Source organism: Astatotilapia calliptera, chromosome 14 (assembly GCF_900246225.1).
Source record: "Astatotilapia calliptera chromosome 14, fAstCal1.2, whole genome shotgun sequence".
NCBI classification, from domain to species: domain Eukaryota; kingdom Metazoa; phylum Chordata; class Actinopteri; order Cichliformes; family Cichlidae; genus Astatotilapia; species Astatotilapia calliptera.
The window spans coordinates 19,239,411-19,265,625 of NC_039315.1; the positions used below are offsets into that span (position 1 = coordinate 19,239,411).

A 26,215-nucleotide genomic window follows, 5' to 3' on the forward strand; every position below is an offset into this window, starting at 1 on the left:
TCTGTATAAAAATGTAAATTTATTCCAAATATTTTTGCAATTTATAACACACAATATGCAGTGTTGGGTGATTCCATGAGTATATCAGCTATTGGCAAGGCCAAATGAATCACTGGTTGGAGTGTTCGGAGTAATTTCCCTGAAGATTCCAGCTCAATACAATTAACTTGTAAAGCTCAATTGGTGACTAGCGCTACAAGGTGGTGTCTCCTTACTTTTGTTGCGATAGAGATTCTTGTTATGTATGAAGGTTTGTTTGTTGTACGGTTGACATGAAGTATAGTATATTAATAAGTATTTTAATTAAAATAGTTGATTTGGATTTTTTTTTTTTTTTTTTTACAAGCTTGTGTTTTTTCAGCGGGGGGAAAGGAGACTTTTGCCTCTAGAATACAAAATCTTAAAAGTGAATTAAAAGAAACAGCCAATACAGAATTGCCTTTCAGAAGCTATACAAAATAAACTTCCCAACACACAGCCTAACATTAATCATGTCTAAAAAATAAAGCTTTTAATTTTTGAGAAGAAAAGATCTCGACTTGCTGATCAGGACTTTGCGACAGTCTTTAAAAGTGTGTTCTTCAGGTAAGTGCACAGCTGGTTCATCAGGTCTCTGTTCAGACCCTCCACCCAGTGCATCTCGATCACTACGTCACTCTGCTCCTGGATCACGTTCAGCAGACACTTAAACAAGAAGTGTTTGACAGTGCTGGGGCTCACGGGTTGTTTCGAGGGCGGCTCGCTCGCTGCAGCAGGTGTTTCCTTCAGGTCTGCTTCCTGCCCCGTTCCTGTGCAGGTAGAGGACTCCATGTCCACATCCTCGCCTGTTACTTTTTCTGGGGCCTCTTTTTGTTCCCCAGTCATGCTCTCTGTGACTTCTTTACCCGGCTTGTCTGCAGGCGTGCTTTTGCTCTCAGCGTTCTCGTTCTGGCTGCTGCTGTTTTCTGCGGTGGTCAGTTGGTTTTGGGAGGTCAGGCATGTTTCTGGAGCACCTGCGGTCACGGTGGTTTGTGAAGTGGTTCCGGCACAGTGTGGCGCCCTGGGGAGCTCTCGCAGCTGACGTGTCTGTTCACGTCTCTTCTGACGCCCGTGGATCCAGGTGTTCTCCACAGCTGTCAGAAAGAGGCTCTGCTCCTCCTTTTTGCAAGGCACACGTTTGTGCAGCACCTGCAGAGCCGCACACGTGAGACAGTTGGCCAGTGCAGTCAAAACTTCAGTGAAATCTATTATACATAAAACAATGTTCAGTAGTGAAGCTCACCCGCAGCTCACTGAGCGTCTTCTCGACCAGAACGGTGAGGCTGTCCACAGGGCTGCGGCACGTGCAGCCTAAAGCCGAGGCCTTGGCTTGGAGCTCCTTCAGTCCCGCCTCCGGCATTGTGAACGACAGCGGCTTCCGGGCCTTCTCCAGTTTACACTTCTTACTGGGAGGGGACTGAGATCATACAAAGCCAGTCAGACACCGTTAGACAGCAAGCTGTACTGGATATTACTGAGGACAGGGGAACCAGATTTGAGGATACTCAAATCCACACAGTAATAAGTAGGGATGGGTACCGGTATCCGGTGCCATTATGGCATCGGTTCTGACATAAACGGTAGTAACCAGACCGAAAAGCACCACACATTTCGGTGCTTTTTTTTTTTTTTTCCTGAGATGTCATACACTTTGGATTCTAGCCAATCATTTTACCTTTCCAAGGACAGTAGGCGGGCCCACTACGTACGTTCTTTTAGAGCAGAGCTACAGATTAAAAACGCCCAAGGCAAAGCGGTCAAAAGTCTGGCTGTACTTCACAGCAAAAGATGCAAACTCAGCAGCCTGCAACAAGTGCTTTAAGCTGATACTGTGCAAATGAGGTAACACCTCGAATCTGATGAAACGCCTGGCAATGCATAGCGTTTTTTATTTAAAAGCCGAGAAATGCACCGTATTTGATAGCTTGCTGCGAGACCTCACACCATGCACATCTACTGCGGGTGTGGTGCCTGTTATCGGACGCGGAGTTAGCAACATCCCCCAAGAACCCGAAGAGTAGAGTCCTGGCCCCTAGCCCTGCCAGTGTAGCAGAAATGATGACGGATGATGATGCAGCAGCAGTCGTTCTTCTCTGCGTGAGTAGCTTAATGTTGTTCGTGTGTAATTTACGTTGAGTAGGCTAACCACGTTATTAAATTAATGCATGTAAGGTGAACTAGCAAACACCGTTGTAGTTACATGCAGCTGTCTTCTTGTTTGATGGCAGATACTCCCTTCACCCTGGCCAGAAAGCCTAAAACGACCGAAGAAAAAGTGGACAAAATTCATAGGGAAGTGACAAAATTTATAGTCAAAGATCTCCATCCATTTTCAACGGTGGAGTCACCATAAAAAAAAAAGACTGCTAAAAATAAAAACATAAGAGGTTTTTGGACAAAGTTTGTGTTCTCCATTCTTTAAGCACCGGCACCGTTTCAAAAGTATCGGATGAAACCTAAACGATACCCATCCCTAGTAATAAGAGACAATGAACTGTATGAGTTCAGAGCACAGCTGCCAGCAGGGGGCAGTGTTTACACAGTGTGAGCTGTTTCAAATCCTTTTGGCAAACTCAGACATCTGTAAAGTCTTCAATCAAGAACGCACTAATAGTAACGCACTTCTTTCTGCAACTACAGGAAAATGTCATTTCATGAATATGCAGACAATAACTGTGTTATAACAGCACTGAGGGGGACATGCAAGGAAATATCATGCAACAGTCTACATCAGGTGTGGAGGAACTCCAGGCCTCGAGGGCCAGTGTCCTCTAGGTTTTAGATGTGTCCTTTATCCAACACAATTGATTTAAATGGCTAAATGACTTCCTCAACATGTTTTGAAGTTCTCCAGAGGCCTGGTAATGAACTAAACATTTGATTCAGGGTGTTGACCCAGGGTGATATCTGAAACCTGCAGGACACCGGCCCTTGAGGTCTGGAGTCACCCACCCCTGGTCTGCATATTGTAGACCAAACTGGATGTCAAAGTTAAGTAGCTCCGTATCACAGTGCGACTTGTAGTCGGCATTAAATTTTAAAAGGATCAACATCTGTGCTGCATTCAGACAGTTGACCTTTAAGGAGGAGGAAAACTGACATTTTACTGGATTGAGTCTTTTTCCTTTGGCCTTCAGAGTAGCTGCACTGTCCTGCTACCAACACTAAAATCTGCTGAACACTTCCTCACATTTTGTACTCTCTCGTCCTTACTCTTTAACCTCTCAGATACAGTTTTTGCTCATTTTAGGCCTAAAACGATCTCGCGGAGAGGGTTGGAGCATTCCCCAGCAGTCGCCCATTAAAAATACTACATAAAATGAATGGCATGAGTAAAATGATGCAGTTATATCTCTGCATCAAAAACAAATCTAAAGAGAAAAAAAATAAATGCAGAGTGCCACAAGAGGGCGCTCAAATCATGCAAGCTGCACCTGAGCCTGCAATAAATCAAACGGAAATTTTTAATTCCCTTTAATGTCAGGCTATAATGGCGATGTAGATCATCACCCAACTGTGTCGGAGTACTGAGGCTCTGCAGCAGTCATACTGCAGCCGACCTGTGATCGCTACACTCACTGCAGGCTGGCTTAAAGCGGGGAGACAGCGGGGGTCTGCGGCAGTAGTGAGGCAGCAGACAGCATGGCCAACTGACCTACAAACAGCTGAGGGAAGGAGCAGAGGGTGACCTTCACTCTGCTGCACTCGCCTGCTGTCAAGTTTCAGTTACTCTCAGAGTCACTGAAGATTTTTATTGTTGCCTGTGAGTGATGTTTCATCATTTACAGTTCCTCAGTGATAATCGCCGAATTTGCTGCACATTCAAGAAGAAGAGCAGAGTTGGTGCTCACTCCCTGTCTCAATCATCTATTGATTTTTAGTTAAAATGACGGTGCTTTTAGATGCATATTTAGAGGAGATGGACACGTGTAATTAATGGGTTGACAATGAGCGCTGCCTTGTCTGGCTGCTGCTTTTATTTCTTATTGTTTGCCTCAGACGTCTCTCCCTCTTTTCTGCACGCTCTGCAGCTCATTGTGCAAGGAAATCAATAAAATCCATCAAGCCAAACCTGTCTGTTCATAACCGAGCATCCTTGACACAGAATCTCGCACACACACGTGCACACACAAACAGACTTACAAATGAAAGAACACAAAACCCACATTTAGAGTTTACATACACACCTCTCAACTGAATCCCATCCTCCTCTGACTCCTCTGCTCTTTCACTCCATTATTAATCCCACTTACCCACTACAACCTCACTGCATGCCCTCTCTCTCTCTCACACACACACACGATTTTTAAAATTAGAGTTAAAACCAACAAGAGCTGTTCTCTCCACATATAATGATGTTCAATCATCAATCTTCACCTCCTGAGTCCATGAACACACACACACACACACACACACACACACACACACACACACACACACACACACACACACACACACACCATAGAGAAACAAACTGCTGCCAGTCTCACCTGCAGGCAAACTGTAAATCATACTCTGATCACCCCCCCCCCCTCCTCCCAACCCCCCGATTTCCGTCAGGTCCCCAAACCCCAGCTTGGATTCTGGACTTTCCTGATCCCTCCTCCTCCTGCTGCTACAGGCTTGTATGAGCAACAGTGGGCCTCAGGGCTTAGATAAAGCCTGGCAGTCGTCTCTGTCTACAGGTCCTTTTATTCTGTCGGCCTGTGCTGGATGTGCTTCCTCCTCTTTTGTCTGCATTCAAAAGGTCTTTCTATCTAATGTAGTTTCCTTTCAATTCACTACAACCCCTGCATTTTGTCCTCTCTCTGTAATAAGATTGAATCTAAAAATAACAACAGCTCGTATTATTTCATATGTTGAAAACGGTGTGGATTTGTGTGTACTGGTTGGAAAAAACAAACGAGGGAAGGGTTGTCTATGCGGTCTTTGGTTGTATCGGACTACAGGAGGAAGACAAAACTCAGTGAAAAGCTAAAAAGACTGGGATCAAGCTGACACTCCAATCAAACAGCCACGGCTAGTTTCCAGAGTCAAAAGGATAAATTAGAAAATAACTAAACTGTTTAAAGGGGACTCATTACACTTGATTCCAACTCCATAGTACTCTAATCTAGTAGAGTAGCTTTGCATTATTCACAGATGAAAATAATCCTTTATACTGAGCCTCGGTTCAGCCTTTCAGTTCCATCCTTGGTCTGTTTCTAGTTTTCTCCTGACTGGCTGAACCTCACAAATAGTAGGTCTGAAAAGGGAAGTGGAGCTGCTTTGCTAAAAAGTCAGTGCTATGTTTCTGAGTTGACCATATTAATGATATCTGCAGTCAGTGGCATCACACAGAGAGAGTGTCACTGATGGTGGGGGAGACGGGTGTAGCCATGAAGCTGCAAGGAGTAGAGATAGTAAAAGTCGATGAGTTTGAATACCTGGGATCAACTATTCAGAGCAACAGAGGTGAAGAAGAGTGGGGAGGGTGGAGACAAGTGTCGGAGGTAATTTGTGACAGGAGTAAAAGGGAAGGGTTACAGGATGGCAGTGAGACCTGCTGAGATGTGTGCACAAAAAGACAGGAGGCTGAGCTGAAGACTGACCAGAATGGACAGGAATAGTAATGAATACATCAGAGGGACAGCTTAGGTGGAGCAGTGTGGAGACAAAGTTAGACAAGCATGGTTGAGAGGGTTCGGAGATGTGCAGAGGAGGAATAGTGGATATACTGGACAAAGGATGATGAAAATGGAGGAGGTAAAGACGAAGACCTCAGAGAAGATTCATGGATGTCGGGATTAAGGACATGCACAGGGTTGGTGTGACAGGAGGATGTTAGACAGAGGGTGAGATGGAAGATGATCACAGTGCAGAAGAGGAAGAAGCTCTCACTGACATCATACAGATCCAAGTGTTTAAAAAACATAAACACGTCTCCTATCTTGTTTTTTAGACTGAAGCTATTTCCAAATGAGGGAACCAAATGAAAATGACATGCAAAAACAACAAATAAATAAAATTGACCAAAAATCTATTTCTTCCTGGATTAGAATCCTTAGGAATCCTGAGGTTTCCACTACTTCAATAACTGTACTGCAAACATTTCTGGTTACACCAGACATGAATTAAGTCACCACAGGTAATAATGAGGTTAAGTAGGTCACAGATCATATATGTCACATATGTTTTAGTCTACATTTAACATTAATGCGCTCTCCCATGCTTATATACATAAACCAGATGACCATAGAAAGGTTCATGCAGGCAGAATTGGGCGTTTGACCGTGAACTTCTGCTACGTAACCCCACATGTGCTCGAGGGGCTCTGCCTGTTGATGATTTGGAGCAGTGTGAACGTGGAGGATGGTATCTGGAGAAAAATTAGGCCAATCATTCTGCTCAACTGCTTTTTTGCTGAAAAACAGAAACAGTCCACCAAACAGCCCTCTGCTTCACCTGCATTTATGTGTTTGATTGACTTCATCAGCACTGCAGCATCATTTCCAGATCTCTCTCTGCAATGCTTTCATGTCTGTTTAACTCCAAATCTCACCCTCTAATCCAGACACGCCTGCGGTACAGTGTGCGCGCACAATTCTGCCCTGGCGACTGTTGCCTGGCTACAGCATGTTAGAAATCACATAAACATCTCCCCAGAGGACGGAGTAAGTGCACATAATGGAACGAGGCTGCAGGGAAAGAGGATCCAGTCTGGAGAGGGACAGAGGTGGTGCATTATTGAGGAGAGGGTTTGGAAACATCCAGCAGCAGAGCAAAATGTGCTCCTCAGAGCTGAGCAGGTAACCTGCTTTTATATGTAATCCTGATCCTGGTAATCCTCTGTTACTGACATTTAACAACAACAACAACAATAAATCTGTACAAACTCACCGGAACAACCACGTCGTCATAGAAACTCCAAGCCAGTGCCCACCGCATGGTCCGCCCCTGGCAAAACTCAGTGTGGGTCACTTTAGGCACCTGAGCAAAAACAGAGAGGAGTCTGGAGTTAACAAGTGCACAGCATGAAAACACTGCAGTACTCTGGCGACCAGGCTGTACCTGAGATCATCAAAACGATAAATTCATAAAGAAAATACACCACAGAAACTGATCACATGTAAAATATTTGTTGGAAAGAGAAAAAGTCCAAGTCACGCAAAATACATCTCTACAAACAAAATTTATGATAGTTAATTTAAACTAAAAATTGAAACTAGATGTGAAAAAAGAAACATTTTAAAATAAAAATGTTTGTGTACCATCGCTGAATTACACTGAATCGCAGGGAGGAGTAAAATGATTTTAAATGGAATAAAGAGTGCAGGTGTGAAAACACTCTTAGGTGAAAATCTGATGATCATTTATGGCTAAATACAGAAAAATCCAAATATTTTCCTGCAACAGAGGCTTGTCATTTTATATCTACACGTATCCGTCTCACTATCAGTATTCAGTTATTTTATCCAAATAAAATCCTTCCCATAGCACCGATTCAATATTTTGTTTAAAACAAAACCCATCATTATAAAAACATTTGGAGTTTCTGTGCTGATTGGCAGCTGTGACTGATTGGTGTGTGCGGTATCTGCGATCAAAACTAACAATTTAGGAATTTAGTCTTTCTAGAAAGCAGTGACTGAATCTGACAGTGTGATGTTTTGCCAGTGTGACCTTTGGCTTCACGTCTCTGACAGTATGTGAGAACATAAGGAGGATGTGGGAATCCACTGTGTTGCTGTCGGGGTTTTCTCAGAAAATAAGAGGAAGTCACTTATCTTATATGTCAGAGGTCAGACAGCTCTGAGGGTGAGATGAGTTTTTATGAGTCACATTTGCTAAATTAAAAACACAACGAAAACTGAGGACACGCTGGAGAATGACTCAAGTAATTGGTGATGAAAGCATTAGCATATTAACAAGCGCAGGTTTCTTTTTACACACGCTTCAGAATGAAGCCTTCTTCCTGGATGTTAGCCAACGCTGCACTCACTCTGATGAGCAGCGACACCCTGGAGGAGGGTTGAGGGGTGGCAGGTGCGGGGCGGGGGCCGGGCGGTCTGTGAGATTGGCGCGGTACTGCAGGCTCGCAGCAGTCAGGAGTCATGTGCTGGGCTATTAGTCAGGCTAATGACGCTAATGCATGTTAGCTACTGAGAGGCGTGTGATTCAGTCATGCACAGCAAACAGAAATCAGCTCATTCATGGCTCGTTTGTGAGCGTGCTCAGCTGGTGCTGGTGATTGCCTCCTTTAAACATCAATACATAGGAGAAAGGTAGCTTGGGCGACGGGGGTGTGGCAAAGATTGTTTTAACAAGCCCTGCAAGAAGCATCGTGTCTCTGCATGAACAAACTGAGATCAAAGCTGTGCCTGCTTTGTAACTCTCACTGATTACCGTGTTTGCGCATGTATTCGTAAATTTCTCTTTGTTCTGGGTCTCGCTGGCTACTCACCCCTTGCTTCCTCAGCTCCTCTTTCAAAGGTGCCAGGCTGCACTTCTTTCCCAACATGCAGCTGTACCACCTGCAGAAAGGAGAATCCATATTAACCAAACTGTGTCTGTTGGAGGTGTTAGTGGCCAACAGCCGGGCGTGAACCCTCGAGCACAGATCAAATGAGGAGAGGGGGAGTGCTCAGGGGAGCGACACAAAGTAAAATACGAGAGGCAGAAAAACATCCTGCAGCAGAGGAAAAACTGCTTTGAAGTCATCCCGTGGTGGACGCCTGATCAATAATCACTGCTGTGTGATAAAGACGTGAGGTTGGACTTGATCAATGAGCAGCAACATCCAGCTGGGGCAGGCGGAGGAAAGAAACACATCGGGGAGTCAGCCTGGAAGGACGGCTGGTCAATTTGACAGAGGTAGTCAAAACATGTGTGTGTGATGTTTTTATTAGGGTTAGGGTCATCATCAGGGTTTCATTTTATCGCCTCAGCTCTTAAAAACTAGAGCAGACTATTGTTCCAAACCAGCAAACTGCCAAAACTTCAGCTTTTATAGAGGCGCTCAGATTTGTGGATGATTACTTTACCAACTGCAGTTGATAATCTGTACCTGGCTGCTACTTAACCTCTTAATTCCTATGGAAGCAGTAAGGAGGTGCCAAGTTATTCACAGGACTGTAAAAACTTCCTACATTTCAACCTGATGCACACCTCACTAGAAATTCAACTTGACGTAGTAATCGACGCAATGACGTATAAGGCTCCGCCCTTGTCATTTGTTGAGCAGGAAGAGTGAGCGCTTGTTTTCATGCAGAGTACGTCCCGGATCAAAATGCGGTACAATCGTCGTCTTTTTTTTTCTTTTTTTTTTTAAATCGTTGTCATTTGGAAATGAAATCGCACATGAGTATGAATCGAGATCGCGATTTTCTAACGATTAATCGTGCAGCCCTACTGCTTGGGTCCCAGCCAAAAGTCCATCTCCTTAAAAAAAAAGCCAGCTCATTAAAAAAAAGTCCCAGGATTTGAATAAAAAAGGCCAGTACACTGGCTACCTGTCAGATGTAACATTCAATTCATTTGAAAGTTTTATTAATGACTTTTACAGCCTTACATGGCTCCTATCTACATTACAAACACTAGGACAAACCCTCCCTACAAGCGTTTTTTGCCATGCCTGTGGTGCTATTTTGTTTCCCTCCTGTATTTATTACATGCATTCATCTTATTTGAGAAACCTGTTCAATTTGAAAGCAAAACCTAAAACTGCGAACCTTGGGTTTGACATTTACTTGGAATAGCGTAATGTGGTAGTCACACACAAAAAAATAGAAATTCTGGACACCGTTAAGTTGCGTACGTAGGTTTTGTGACTGGCTCCCCCATTAAGGAGGAGTTCATACAGACATACATAAATACTCTATGATCATTATAGTGAGATACTAGCAATTTGTGAACCATTCAACCATCTCAACATCTTTTAGTCTTACTTTCCTTATTATTATAATAATTATTATTTCATTATAATATAGAAAGCTTTTAATAGACATGTACATAGATGCAGTTTCCTAAAGCTCTGACTTCAACTGTGTCAAACCTGCCTCCTGACTGTAGTTGGCTAAAAAGCTCCTGTAACACCCAAATAAAATTTAATCTGACACATTATTTAACTTGTGACTGACAATCAGTAAGGACACTGACATGTAATCATGTTAAAGAGGCATGAGGACAGCCAGGGCTGAAGGGGTATTGAGGAGCAGCCCGTCAGCCTCAGGTGACACGATGAAATATTTAACAGCTCTAATATTCACAGATGTTCTCCAATTTTGAGCACAGTGGGGAGCAACGCCCAGGAGAGATCCCCGAATGCACCACCAGCAGCCTCTTCGAGAAGAGCGCAGCTGCATCAGCCTCCACTTTCAGTCTTTTCTCTTCTGAAGCACTCGCACGTGATTACAGTCTTATTACCAGAGACGGTAATTTTCATATCAATGGCGTGATGAATTAGGAGCATTACCTCAAATCTAACCGCACTTTTGGATATTTGGCTGAAAGTTAAACTCGCCTTATCTGACAGTAATTACCCTCTGGTGAAAAGAAAGGAAAGAGGAGCAGAGCGGGGCAATGGGGGCGTCTCGAAGGACCAATCGGAAAAGGCTGGCAGTGTTTCCATGGACACCTGGAGGCTCTCGTGTCCCAGCGTGGTTTTGGGAGTGACAGTCGGCTCCGGTTGGTTTGGCCGGAGCCTCAAACCTGCGAAATGAAACCCGGCTCGCTCTGACTTTTAGTGTAACACTGCCACACAAGAGCAACTAGGTGTTAACTTCAGTCCCACTCAAGAGTGCTCATCTTTCCACTCTGCAAACACACACACACACACACAGTGCTCCGTGTAGCAGGTGTGACACGTCTAATCAGTTTTAATAGCACCACTCTGCAGCTCCCTCTGCCCGGGTCTCGCTCGGCTGCCTCGGTGACAGCCCCGTAACGAGGGAGGGTAAAGCGAGGGCCGCCTGAGACACCCCCACCCATCTATCCGACCCCTCCACCCTCACCCTCCCAAACACAGCTGTTCCCTGTGGGCTCCCGGATACAGCACAGAGTCAACGTGTGCCAAAATCATTAAAGCAACTGTGGGTGACAGCTCCATCAATGTGCAGCAGCCCATCTGCCCATTTCACCTCTCCGAGTCTCCCCTTCACTGCAGCCATTTAAAGCTCTCCAAGCCTCTCCAGAGCAACTACAAGTGCAGCACTCATCTACATCCACCCGCCAATTTAAATATGTGGCTGTGTTGTAATGACGTTTGTGTTTTTACACACACAAATACGTGTGCAACCTTTAAAAAGAAAAGAAAAGAAGAAAACAGTCCTCTTTCCTCACCTAAGGCGCTTCTTGAGCTGCAGGCTGTCATGAATGATCCTCTTGACAAACTCCAGTTCTCCGCCCTCTGCCATGATCTCCGTCACCCCGCCCGTGTTCACTGAACTGGGAGGAGGTCGGCGTGAGTTTCTGGAGTTTACCCCCTGGAGAGGGCAGCAAGACAGACAGAGATTACAATAAAATCCTATTAGAGCCCTGTTACTAAAACGTAAACACACTGTGTTTGGTGCTGGAGCCTCTCCGGTCAGTATACGAGTGCATTTACTGTCAATGAGTCAGAAACTTCAAGGTCAAAGCAGACAACGCTCCAGAATTTAAACTACTTTTAAACGTGAACTTTTACCTTTGCTTCCAGCTGGTTGGCGAAAAATGGAGGGTTGCACATGCAGAAGTCGTACACCATTTCTGTCTCTTCTTTCAAGGCATCCATCAGTAAAGTCTTCTGAGGAACTTTGACGACTGAGGAAGGTAAAATAAATAAATAAACACTAATGTGAGACAAGTGTGTAAAAGCTGAATAAAATGTATGACTGTCAATACAAAATGGGACCCGAGTCACTGTGTGCTGCACTCCTGTCAGCCACAGATTTGCTGAGCAGAGACAAGTTTAGTCTCAGCTCAGGCTAAATACGACACTCTTCCAGCGAGACGTCCCTGTTTTGTCCGGCTAAGTGTCACAAAAAGACATCCTATTTACTACAACAGGAAACAAAGCATTTTCGAGGCAGGATATCGAGATTTTGGCAGGACTTGCTGAAATATTTACAGCAACAATCAGTGATCAAATTGCACAAAGCAGCCACAGCATTAAAAATAGGACTGGTGAAAATATCTGTTTCCTGCTGGAACACTTTGGGGTGCACGGTCTGCAACCTAAACATTGCTGCAAACCACGTATACCTTTCATGGCAGTGGCCTCTCCGAGCAGGACATCAGCACACTGCAAAAATTGCTCAGGAACAGCACAAGCAATACAACAAACCTGCTCTCCAAACTCCAGAGGACCCGGTGGAACATCTGTGGGATCTGCCAGAACAAGCCTGCACCATGCAACCTACAGCTTCTTAATTTTTGGCTGGTCAGAGCCGCTATAGCGGCATCATCTACAATCATAAACAATGACCACTAGACGCACAGGAAGCCCCCGAAAAACTACCCACTGGCCCTGCAAACCTCATCATCTAACAAACCAATCTGTCTCCAGGCTGTATCAGACCCACAGGTAGAAGGTGAAATCCAAGATGTTCCGAATTACACATCATTCAAGTCAGACTGGACCTTTGATGATATCTGATGTTTAAACCTTTTCATCACTATCACATGAATTATGACCAGAAAAGTGGGATCAACCTTCATCCAACTGAACATTTGTGCAAAATGGTTTTGTTTTTATTTCCAAAGTCACGCTGACCTGACGTGACCAGTAGCTTGTGGTGGCTAATGGTAGCTGACTTCTTCCTGCTGTCATATTAATCCACTTCTTAGTAATCACAGTATCCTGGAATTCATCCTCAGTGCTGCAGCTCACACATAAAACATCATCTCTGAGACAGTGTATGAGAGTTCCAGCGTAGTAGTATAATATCTAAAGATGAAGTCACCTTCACATTGAGTAGATCAAACGCACCTTTGACCAGGTCGGACAGGTTGTTCTGCTCCACGTTTTTGGTAGCATAGTCAAAGCAGATGTCGTCCACCTCTGTGGCGAGGAAGTACCAGCCGTTCATTGTGGCTCCCAGTAAGGGGTAGATACAGGACGCCCCAGTGCCTGATGAAAAACACACACACACACACACACGTTACTGGCAGCCTGACAGTGATGTATGTGTTCACAATGATGACTGATCATAGCTGTCACTGAACAATATGAAAATGTGCCGCAATGTTTTTGTTGTCTTGAAGGAAGGAGGTCCCAAAGTGTGACATGATGCGTTTCTAAAGAATTATCTTAGACTTGGTGGACATAATGGTCAATAAATGTCAAATCCAGCAGCTATTATTAAATTATTCCCATCTAACAAGAACCAAAGCCACATAATTCAGTTGAGATGGCCTCGGTTAGAAAAGGAAACACCCAGTGGTGATCCATCAGCAGCAGACAGCTTCAGTGGGCTCACATAAAGGTTCGGGGTCACCAATCAGTGACCTGAGGAACTACAGAGGAGAAGCACACCTGCAGGAAAACACATTTAAAGTCAGACCTTGTTTTCTCTGAGCGACAGAATGAAAAACAAGTAATGACGTGTGACTGGGGATCAGGCTGGCGAGTGCTGGGAAAACTGGGAATGACTGGGCTCATTTGCTGGAAGTGCCAACTGACATTTCAGGTGCTGTGCCGAGCGGCGAGCCACATCAAGAAAAAAATCAGAGCAGCGGCATTAACATTTAAATCCCCCCCGTCTGTGGTTATTAATGTTTAAAGATGTGCTGCTGGGGTTTGCTGCAGCATTTAAAGGAGAAGCACGTTCATTTTACACAGATGTACAGGTACTGGTGAGAACTGAAACACATATGCATTAGAGTGAAGTCTGACACACTGGGTCAGTGCAGATGACCTTATATTTTGAGTCTGACAGTGAGTGATGGAAGTGCAAATGACCATGTTTGAACTAAGTTAAGTAAGTGACTAAGTAAGCCTGATTTCTCGTCTTATAAACCAATCAAAGCAGCTTAACTAGACTATCACATCACACGTGCGCTGAAGGTGACTGAAACTGGTGGCCGTACCGATGTCAATGCCCCTGCGCGGCTGCTTCTGGCCGTCAATGAGGTCCTCCACCCAGTGGATGTAGTTGAGGCGCAGGGGGACGGTGGGTATGAGTCGCTCCAGAGGGATCTCGATGGCCAAACCAAAGTCCTCCTTTAACAGGGTGCAGGTCAGCGCTCGCACCGCCTCCGGCTCTTTGAAATTCACTCTGAAGAAAATCAGAAATGCGACTAAATGAGTAAAAGGTTTCAAACTCAGAGCAGCTGTGGGAATCGGACTTTATCTGACATACGTCATCTGTTGCTAGGTGGTGAAATATGCATCCCTCTACATCGAGAACTCACAAAACGAGCAAGAGACAGACGTTTTAGACACCAGTTAAGTCATGAGTGTGAATAACTGCGAGTCCTGCTGATCACAGTGAGGGTGAAGTCTGATGCGTGGAAGTGTGGCTTTGAACGCGGGTGTGCAGTTCATCAGAAAACTCCTTATTTCAACAAAAATTTTAAAAAGTTCCAACTAGGTCTGAGGGATATATCGTAGTAAGGTTTAAAGGCTTCTTTCTACAGTAGCAGGCGCTGAAAAAAAACTCTTCTTTCTCTCCACCTGAGCTCACGGTTTACAGAGTCGTGGATTAAAGAAAACATCAAAGTAAAACATTTGCATTGAGGATTTTTTTCCTTTTATAGTTGAGTTATTTGATGAATGGTTTTCGTCCTAACGTTACATCCTATCTGCAAAAGCTGTTTCTATTCACCTTCTGTTTGCTAGAAGTACCCAACTAGAAAAAAGCCAAAATGACTTGTTTCAATCAGAGAGGGAATGAGAAGAGCCGTACTGATGCTCCGTATCAGATGAAAGATTATTCTAAACTGTGAATCATGCATGGCTGGTGGAAATTAGCTTAACAGGTCCACCTTTCTGCTCTTCACCTTCATTTAATCCTGAATAAAAGTGGTTAACTGCTCCTCACCGCCCTCTCCTCAGCATTTGGTGAGTACAGCACTTCCAGTGAGTACCAGTGGGAATGGTGACCGAAAATAAAGCCAAGCTTGAAAGAAACTACAATTTTCCTTTAAGGATAATTTCAATTTAGCTTCTTGCTGATCCTCTCATTTCACCGCGTGGCCCATCTGACAGCAATTTACCAAACTGCTCTTAATACAGCACTTCATTAACCTTCAGCTGCTCCGGCCTCCTGCAGCTCCCTGCACTGAACCGCATTACTTCACGTTATACACACGCTTGCGCACGAGAAACAAAAGGGAGATAAGCAGCCCATCAACTCACAATCCCCTGCTGATGACAATGAGTTTCACATTTTCAACACAACTCAGACCTCCCACTTTTTATTCCCAGTTCTCGGTCCCAGTCGTTCGGCTCGCCCGTCTTCTCCTTCTCGCCGTGTTTAATGATTTCAGCTGTCACACAAGCAGGCAGACAAAACGAGTGGGCGAGATAGGTGTAATTAAAGCTTTGCAGAGTTCTTTCGCACCTCGGCAGATGCAATTAGACGCATCCTCGCGATGCGAGCGTCTGGCACCTCGCAGTGTCGGTGTGAGCATATTCCAGCAGAAGAAACGCGCCGAGTGATGGTGGAAACGGCTCTGCGGCTTCAAAAGCAGGCAGCCGCTGATTGTGTTTTCATTGTCGCCGTTTTCAGGATTCAATTACACATAAACGGCTGAAATGTTTTGCATTTCAGTTTTGACGTCCTCACATTAAATAAAGAGTCCATCCCAGCCTGGGCTTTTCAGAGGTCAGAGGTCAGGGGGATGACCAGAAAACCTCCGCGTTTAAGTGTGGGTGAAAATCCTGCAAGGTCCTGTGAGTTCTCCGAATGTGCACCGTTTAGTCATCACTAAAGGATTCATTTTAGACTTAAAATACCAGGAGTATGACAGATTTGACAAACCATCATCTTCAGAAAGAGGTACACAGCAGACCTGGACCAAGTCGGGATGTATGCATAAAAATAGGTTCTGCGACTCTGACTTGGACCAAGTGTGGGAGGTCCAGTAGCTCCAACACTGAAGTGCACCACGACAAAACTACATGCTCTGGCTGTGTGCAACTCTTTTATTCCAACTAACTGAACTGACCAACAGAGATGAGAGCAACATAATGTGGCAGTATGGAAGTCTTTTTGACTCCACTGTGTGTGGATGACAAAATAATAACACCATCTATGTTCACTGTGAACCTTCACTTCACATTTCTGTCACTGGCTACATAATCTCCTTTGAAAATGGCAGGAAGTGAAGAAGAGTTCTGTTTTCCAGTAGGTAGTATTAACTGGACTTATGCCTCTTTTCCACTACTACCATCTCGGCTCAACTTCAAAGACAGAATCAAGCTGAGTGGTGTGGGTACCAGTGGAAAAGAAGCAACAGGAGAGCAAGAGCCAATGAGGCAAGAGTCCCAACTTTTGAACTTTATCGTATATTTACTGCTGGTTTAGTGACTGTTATACACAGTGTATATTATTGTACAACTTGTACAGCACTTTGGTCAACTGTGGTCATTTATAGAACCTTTGACTCGACACCATCAAATGTGGCAAAATAGGAACGTGACAAGTCAAAAAAAGAGCGAACCTTGGACAGGCCTTTATTCGATGTGCAGTTCTCCAGGAGTGCGGTCAAATAGGTTAATTTTACTCAGGAAGGCTCCTAACTGAGGGAAGTGACCGAACTATAAGAGCCTTAATAAAAAGCTCTTCACGGGGGCTAAACACTAAGGAAAAGTCCTTCAGTTCATCCTTTATTAGCTCCATTAGCAGAGAACACACAAAACTATCAAAGAGGTGAAGATGCATTTATCATTTCATGGTTTTTAATTTTCACTAACAACTTGTTAACCCACAGCTGAACTATGAACATCACACTGCTCTACTAAAATCAGCTTCCTTTAGGTGCTTCTTTTCCTCCTCGTTTCCTGTCGTTTCTTTGCTGTCAGGGGTCTAATAAAAACAGAAAATGCCACTAAAATATTTCTAAATGCATCTTATTTCACTTCTCACAGAACTCTGCATCTTCATTCAGGTGGCAGCAAAGACAAAAGACCCCTGATGAGGCGCAACGCACCCACACGGCCCCACATCAATCTTAGTCAGTGTCTCTACACCTAATGAACACACAAGGTTAATGGTCCAGTTGTGAACAGCTGTTGACCTCTCACAGAAAGCCAACACCTGCTTCTTCTGAGCTACAACACAACTGCAGATGACCAACCAGTGAAGAACTCTGCACTTTAAAAACAGCCCCGGCTAATGAGGGTGAAGTGATAAATCAGCATAACGCTCGCACGTTCCCAAAATGAAAGCCGGCTTCTCTCATCTGTCCAGCGCACAGAGATTCTGCCCCCTGTTCATTTCTCCTCTGAGGCATCATTAGATAAGGATCAATATTCAGAGAGGGAGCCAGCCCTCTATTTTTAGCTCTTTATATGTGTGTGTGCAATGCAGACCGATCACTCCCATCAGCAGCACTGCAAATGCCACATCTCCATGGCAACCCCACCTACTGAACAGATGAGGAGAGCACGCAAATCCGGCCACGCTGGAGCAATGGCTGATGCCAGAAGCAGCGTGAGCGTGCCCGCGATTTACAGGTTCACCGTTGCGTGCCTACGCCGTTAACGTGGTCGACGGGATGCGACGTGGGACAAATCTGAGCTTAGAAGTTGTGACGAGAAGAGTAGACGACATATAAAAACAGCACCGGGAGGACCGATGAGGAGTCTAGTCGTGTTTTGGTTGCATTTGACTTAACCGAGGCGGAGAGGAGGTGGAGAAAGAAAGACAATTTAAGTGCTGAAGGGCAGTAAAGTTCTTGGCTCAGGTCAAAATGTGGAGGTGAGAAGGCGTTTAGTGCTGAGACAGACAGCAAGCTCCATGATCAGCAATAAAGCACAAACACACACACAAACACACACACACAGACACACACACGACCTTCACGGTGCTTCAATCTGAGTGCACTGGGACATATTTTGTGCTGAATTGCAGCAACTTCTCTCACGTCATGAGTTTTAGGGGTTTTTTTTTTTGAGTCCTCACAAGAGCAGCAATAAAAGAGTCACAAGAAGCTCACCGTGAATTTAAAGATAACCTGCTTATGAATTTCTCTGAGCGCGTTTTGTTTCATTTTGCAATTCTGCAGATAGTCTGATATGAAACAATGCATGTAACACTTATGTTTAGCAGAGAACATCTAGGGAAAGGTGAGTGGAAGGAAGGAGGGAAGGAAGCCTAACACGCCATTGTTAGAGTTATATACAGTTCTGTAGAGACTGTATATGAAAGATGGATGTACTCCATAAGCCCCCAACCACTGGTTTGAGGACTCAAGTTCAGCACTTAGGCTGGAGCATGAAGTGACCACATTTGGACGACAGAGTGAAGCGCTAACATGGCCATCATGCTCGCCGTTTCCTAACGGAAAAAAAAAAAGACGCCGTACTGTGCTTTGGTGTCGTTATAACCTGACCCCTGAAGATGTGCTGTGGTATCCAGCACCAAGATGTCAGCAACAGATCCTTTAAGTTCTCTAAGTTCCACGGTGGGGCTTCCATGGATCATATTTGCTAGTCCAGCGCATCCTACAGATGCTTAACTGGATCTGGAATTTGGAGGCCAAGTAAACACCTCCCCTTTTTGTTTTAGTGGCAGAATGCATTAGCCTGTTGAAAGAGGCCACAGCTATCAGAGAGTACCGTTTCCATGAAAAGGTGTACATGGTCTGCAATAATGCTTAGATAGGTGGTGCATGTCAACATAACATCCACATGGATGGCAGGACCAAATGTTTCCCAGCAGAGAATTGCCCAAATGATCACCCTGCCTCTGCCGGCTCGCCTGCTTTCCATAGTGCATCCTGATACTAGGTGTTCTCTGCAGCCATGCAGCCCCATATGCAACGAACTGTGAGTCTCTGTGTTCTGACACCTTTCTATCAGGACAAGCATCAACTTTTTTGGCAATTTGAGCTACAGCAGCTCGTCTGTTGGATCGGACTTTGCTCCCCATTTGCATCGCTGAGCCTTGGCCACTCATGGCACTATCACTGGTTCACCATTGTTCCTTCCTTGAGCCACTTTTTAAATAGGTACTGCAGACCGGGAATACTCGACAACAGCTGCAGCTTGGGCTCTGACATGTCCCCAAGCCACAATTTGGCTCTTGTCAAACATGCTCAAATCTTTACGCTTGTCCATTTTTCCTACTTCTAACATCCTCTTTGAGGATGAAATGTTGATGTGCTCCCTAATAAATCGATCATTTCTTACCGAAAAGTGGTTCGTTTCCCTGATCAGACACTAAAATGAGCGGTACAGGTGCAAGATCCATGTAAGGTTACATTTATCAATTTGCAGTGATCAGAGCTGTTAATTATTGGTTCATTTCCAACCCCCATTTCAGGAATCTGTTAAATAATACATCTTTGAACAAAACTGGTGTGAAAATTGAACATTTTTTAAATTAAATCTCACCCGAGCTGCTGAATTTTTAATAACCATTCATGCCTCCTAATCCCACCCTTCTATCTGCCTGATCAGAGCCCCCCCTTCTCCTATCAAAATCTGGAAAAAGGCCCGAAACATTTAAAATATTTTGGGGTTTATCTTCTCCTCGCTTCACTTCCAGTCAATTCCACCAAATTCGTGCTGCCTCTGGTCTGAGCTCTCTTCTCTGCCCGCTGCTATCAGTCCGCTCCACTGACGATCCCTTAATGAGGGGAGGCATATCTCCCCGGAGGATTGAGTGAGTGTCTCCCCAAGATTACTCTCATCCCCCAACTCGGTGCTTAAATACTTAAAAACCCAGAAGATGAATTCATTGAAAAGTACAAAACCGCACTAATCCCTCCGCTGATGGAGCGACAGGCTGACGGGGAGGAAGAACCAAATTCCTGCAGACGGCTAACCAGAAATCCAGAATCTCTCCAGTCGTCACATGTTTCAAGCTGCCTTAAAAACTTGTCAGTGACTCCTACAGAAATTTTAGGTGTCGGGCAGAAAAGAAACAAAATATCAGATTTTTATTTCATTAAAAATAAATAAATAAATAAATAAATACATCACAGGACATCCTTAAGCCTCAACAACATGGCCATGAGGTAAGCCTAAATGACTAAGACACTGTTCACGCGCATCTGTTCACAAAGAAACCCCATCTTCAGCCGTGTCCCATCCACTGCAAGGACTCACCCGACAGTGGGGCACGTGAAACCACCAAGGTCTCACGCATCTGCTCGGCTTTAACCAAAGGCTCGGTTCACCTCCAACGGGCTCTGTCCAGCCAGCAGTGCAAACGCCCTTGAAGTTAAACATTTACTTCTGTATGAAACTTGTGGAAAATATTATTTTAGCCATAATCCTGCAGGCCTAGTTATAACTCCATAATTCTTCTGCTTATATCCCATTAACTGCAATGCCTCATGAACATCAGTGTGCCACAGACGCCCCCTCATTGCAGCTCGTCAGTTTCATGACCAAATACTCTCTTCAGTCCAAATTAACCAATGGCACACGCCAACATGCTAATCTAATGATGCGTGTCCACACGACGCATCATTTCGACACACTCCATTCGCTGTTTAATAGCACATCTCGTCAAATTTAGACCTTCCTTTCAGTCTGCTTGTGTTTATACCCAACTACTGTATCTAATTATGAATAATTAGATGGCTCTCTCCTTCCAGCCCATCCCTGATTAAGGTTCTGTTGGAGGTTTCTTCCTGTTAAAAGGGAGTTTTTTCTGTGCCACTGTCACCAACAGCTCACTCGTCCGTTCATGAACTATTGGAGGGTTTTCGTGCTAATCTTTACCCTATAACACAAAGCACCTTGAGGCAACTGTTCTTAATCAGTTAAACAGTGTGACTTTCACATATTCTATATTAATATCTGATATTCATGACACCTGAAGTGAAAAACTTCAAGCCTTTCCTTGTTTTCATCAAGATGGTTACTGCTTACAGCTCATAAAAATCAGAAATCCAGCACTGCAAACAATTAGATCATTAATTTAGACTTTGATAAAAAAAATTATTATATAACACAGTTTAAACAGATCTTCTAGCTCTGTGCGCACAACTGCAATCACGAGTAAGACTGCTGACTTGACGATTATCGACACCCTCCACGAGACGGGTGAACCACAGCAGGTCATCACTGAGAAGGCTGGCTGTTCAATGAGTGACGTATCCAAGCATATTGATGTTGACTGGAGAAGAAAACTGAGGTAGGATCCGTTGATTCAAGAATATTACGACACTAAACACAATCACCAAGTAGCCACTGATTTTTTTTATAGACCGACTTGTATGATTAAGCCACTAGTTTGCGGTGATTAAGTGGCATCTTATTTTATCAAGCCAAGTGTGTTTAGTGTCAGTTGAGACGATTTAATGCAAGTTTTCTCTCCTCATATTATCTCAGGATGGTGGTGCTTGAGATGAGCCCTCTTTTTCAAAGGCGAGCGGAGGGCCGCCTGTTTTTTAAATTCAAGCGACCAGTTCTTCGTGTGTGCGTGTGTCCGCTCACATCGGGTCTTGTCACAAAAATCTCACACGTAAGCAGGAGAAGCTGTCGCATCCCCTGATTGTCCAGATATGATTTTCATGCCGAGCGTCAAGCTCGAACACCGCCGCCTCATTGTTTGTCATCTGTCCGTCTGTCAGGGAACCGCAGACTGATAATTAACACCTGTCACACGCGGACATCGAGTCGGGTTTTACAGTGTGCCCACGCACACTCGGTCCGCTACAGACGGCCCACGCCAACATGTTCGCAGCCACAGACAGATGTTCGGACTCACTGCAGTGACACTGCGTCCGCATTCATCTGTGCTACCTGTTTAATGTAAACAAAGGAGAAGTCCAACAATGACTGGCAGCTCTTACACTCGCCGTCACTCAAACGTTAGTCGTGTTTTATTTGATATCTCAACTAAAAAAACAAAACCTATGGTAACATAATTATCTGCTCTAAAGTTTAGTAATCAGCCTCTTAAAAGGGGGAGTAAATTCACTCTTCTCAAAATGAAATTCTTCCAATTAGTGGAGAAACAGGCCGCAAGGCTTTGTAAAAATCCTGTCAAGCAGACACACCTATGGTTTCAATGTGAAAATCCTATATCGCTGCATTCAGAAGATTGATAATGTGCAAGAGTTATCAGTTTTAGTTAACAGCCGTGCTCGTTGTAGTGAAACAATGTGACAGTTGGTGTTAAAACGGTGGCACACAAATAAAATCCCCTCCAACTTATCAACCCAAAAATCTAATAACATTTCCCACAAGTCTACATTTTCACTCCACACGTGCTCTCATAATTAAAAATAAAAGCAGAAGCCCAGACATTTACCTTGATCTGTTTTGCATTCATATTTATTAAATATCAAAAGGTAGCAATTCGCTGGAATTGAGTGCATCACAGCGAGCACTGAAGGGCAAACGCTGGATGGAAACCACAGAACGAAGCGCGCGCACAGCAGAAACGAGACAGGAAAATCAGAGATGGAGAGCTGCAATCATGAGCTCATACTGTTTGACGTCAACACCACCAATCCCACCAGACGTACCCTTCCTTTGTTCTCCAGCCTGCACTTTTTCTAAATTTCTCAGCAGCTCGATCTCACTGAGCAACACACAGACACACACACACACACACAAAATCTGTGCCCAGTTGGAGGAAAACACAGGAAGCTTGCCGGCCTTCTTTGATTGGCACACTAACCTATTTCGAGTTAAATTGTGGGTCTGGTTGAAACCACTCGTACATGCACAGAGGACAGAGTGAAGAGGAAGAAAATTTTTGACGTTGGGCCCATTAATTCGTCCAGGTTTCCTCCTGCTGCTGCCAGAAGCTGAAAGAGCGTTAACCAGCAGAGCGAGTCAGCTGGGTCATGAGAGGAGCTGAATGTGTTCCTCAGGGCTTCAATTAGTGCAAACTAGGTAGGTATCGTACAGCTGTGGTCAGAGGTTCACATTCACTCATCAGCTTGAATGCCGTGGTAACTTGGGGGTTTCAATGATTTCTTTGAATTGAAGCACGTGTCTTTAAAGATTTTACAAAACAAGAGTTTGGTGTACAAGTTTGGATTTATTTGATTTTGTCTAATCCATGCAGGGTTGAAAGGATTCATACAGGCTCAAATATATTCATACATTCCTGTTAATATTTAGTTTAATGTCCCTGACCAAGTTGCACCTTAGCCAGACCCTTTTGGTAGCCATCAACAAGCTGTTGGCGTAATTCTGGCTGGATATTTGACCACGCTTCTTGGTAAAAGAAGTTCATTTAAAATATGCTGGTTTCCCGATTTTTAAGAGTAATCCACAAATGTTCAAAAGGGTTGATGTCGGGACGTTGGGAAGGCCATTAAAGAAGCTTAATGTTAGCCTGCTTTATCCATCCCAAAATCAGTTTGGGATCATTGTCCTGTTGGATCACTGAGCTGTGTCCAAGTTAAGGAGACTTGAGGTTTTCCTCCTCCTTCATTATTCCACTTTGTTTACTATATCAGCACCACCACCAGCAAATCAGCCCGGGAGCATGATGCTACCATCACCGTGCTTCACAGTGCGTACAGGGTTCTCTGATTTACTTCTTTTTTTGTTTATTTATTCACATTTTTTCCTTTTTTAATTGGCTAGTGGAGCAGTGAAGAGGGACAGGAAACAGAGAGGGGAAAGACAAACAGCAAACATGTTGCAAACAGCTCAATCTTTGTCTCGTTTAAAGACCATAAAACTTTTGGCTTGTCCGTGTGCAAGGCTGTAAATTTCATTCAAGCTTGAAGATGTCAATTTCGAGCAGAGACTTCTTTCTTGGTCAGCACCCTCTGACTGTGGACAGCGATGCTGATGTTCCTGCATTTTCCAGTTTATTGCAGTTTGAGCCTTAATGGTTCCTGGGTTGTTCCTGTTCGAACTGATGATCTCGCAGTTGTTTAGAAATGCCTCCAAGAGACATTCCCAGGTTGTTTTTTTTAAAAATATAATTCTTATTAAATAATATATTTGGTAGAATACAGAAGTCACTGTTATAAAACTCGGGGTTTTCCTGCATACGGGTACAGCAGCAGCGGTTTGTCTGTCAGAGGGATCGATTCCCAGCTCCTCTGGTTCAGCAAGATGCATCCATCAGAGTGAATATTAGATAAAGCACCTGAGCACAGATAAAACTGGTGCATGAATGTGTGTGTGAGACTGGGTGAATGACACTTGGCAGTATATAAGTACCAGCCCATATAAAAATCTTCGGTGCCAGCTTAAGCGAAAATCACCAGGACCAGAAATATTTATAGCCCTATGTGGGGTTTAATTTACTCAACATGAAATCTTTTTTTGTTGTTGTTAACAAAGCAGCCAACAATCTTGTTTTGTAAGGTGTTAACTGCACTCGGACCAGTTGGCTTGTTGTAAATCAGGAAATCTCTGAAATAAGGAGGAAAAATGCAAGGAGAGGAGAAATCTCGGGCCACAGACCCAGAGGATGTCTGGGTACGCTGGGAGGGGAGGAAAGGAGAAAGAAAAGGAGAAAGGAAGGCAGCAAGGAGACAACTCACTCTTCAGAGATCAGCCTCAAGATGCAAAGATGCATCACACTGTTTGTTTTCATTTTCCAGTGAGGTGCACAATCTGGAAGTACTGCATGTAAATGTGTGCAATTATGAAAGAAACTAGAGTGGAGATTATTAGTGCCACGGATCTCTCTCTCACTCACACACACACACACACACACACACACAGAGCGGAGGACAGTCTCAGGTACTTACATAGGTTTTCCCGTGAGGCTTGTGTGCACGTGCTGCTGGAAGTCTGGATATTTGGATGCCAGATAAGCGAAGTCAGGTGGTTTGTCCTTGTAACGGTTCCGAGGATGCATGGACTTATTCAGAGCCATTATTGAGCCCTGATGGTGGACATGAGGTGACATCAACAGTGCTGAACTTTCACTTTTGGATCACTGACATCGGCAGTGTAAACAGCAATACTAAGGCTGCACGAGCGCACACACAGACACGGACACGGACTCACAGCAGTAAAAGTTGATGTTAGACAGAAAAACAAATGTCTGACATTTTTAAAGGAGCACAGACAGACGGGGTTAGCGGAGCTGCCCCTGCTTACCGTCACAGAGCTCAGCCTGTAGCTGCTAATATTTCCTGACCTTCGCTTACTTTTTAAAGCGGAGAAAAACACTACACAGATCACGTTGCACAAACGTTTTCCCACTTTCTGCAGCTCACTTCCTGTACGCACACGTCACATATCCACGTCGCTGCGCGTTGACGTCACCGAAACTGTGTTTAGCTTCGAGCCTCTACCGGTAAAAGTTTTTTTTGTCTGTTTGTGGGGTTTTTTTAGGGAATAATTTTTTATGTCAGTTTTATAAAATCACTTAAGTTTTGTATCGATACATTTAAATTCGATTAAAAACAAATATAAAAAAATAATTAAAATAATCGTGTTTAGCGTTTTCATTATGTTCAGTCCTGAGCCCTGGTCTGTTTTACGTTTCCCGTGTACCGTTTTCCCCGGTTGCTCCTTACCGTCGTGCACATTTGGTTCATATTGATATGACAGCATCACACACTTGCTGCAGATTTCTTGGTTGCACGTCCCAAAGGTGCTCTGTTGGATTGGCATGCAGATGCCTTAGTATAGAGAACGAGTCGCGGATGATTTGAACTTTGTAACATGGCACACACTGTGGGTACACATGGTCAGCAACAATACTCACACAGGCTGCCGTGTTTAAACAATGCTCACCTGGTAGTAAGGTCCAACGTGTACCAAGAAAACATCCCTCACGCCGTTACAACACTACCAACCTGAACTACAAAGCAGGATTGCTCTATTTGAATCCACGGAGGATCAGACCTGTTCCCGTCTGAACTCACCTTCTGACCAGACAATGTTTTCCAGTCTTCTGTTGTCCAATTTTGATAAGACTGCAAATTGTAACCTCAATTTCCTGTTTTTAGCTGACAAAAGTGGCACCAGGTGTGGTCTTCTGCTACAGCACAGATGGTCTTTTGCTTGCCTTGGTTGTAAGGGATGGTTTGAGTTATTGTTGCCTTCCTATGTCTCTTTTGACATACTGACACATCTGGATACTTTCTCTTGTTCAGACCATCATCTGTAAACTCTAAAGGTGTC

General features: G+C 44.2%; 1 protein-coding gene across 5 annotated transcripts; it reads right to left on the reverse strand.

Annotated features, from left to right (window-relative positions):
- Positions 1-26,034, reverse strand: mettl16 (methyltransferase 16, N6-methyladenosine). 5 transcript variants are annotated; one of them, XM_026192172.1, is made up of 10 exons: positions 25,957-26,034; positions 24,829-24,965; positions 14,065-14,252; positions 12,965-13,105; positions 11,681-11,796; positions 11,338-11,480; positions 8,462-8,531; positions 6,898-6,987; positions 1,262-1,435; positions 1-1,167 (listed from the first exon to the last, which is right to left on the reverse strand). In XM_026192172.1, exons 2-10 carry the CDS (start codon positions 24,954-24,956, stop codon positions 547-549), a joined length of 1,671 nt encoding a protein of 556 aa, XP_026047957.1. In that variant the 5' UTR covers positions 24,957-24,965; positions 25,957-26,034; the 3' UTR covers positions 1-546. The 5 variants fall into 5 exon arrangements, with proteins under 5 accessions (XP_026047957.1, XP_026047958.1, XP_026047959.1 ...); XM_026192173.1 differs by lacking the exon at positions 25,957-26,034 and adding an exon at positions 25,826-25,950; XM_026192174.1 differs by lacking the exon at positions 25,957-26,034 and adding an exon at positions 25,234-25,326.
- Positions 26,035-26,215: the final 181 nt, after the last annotated feature.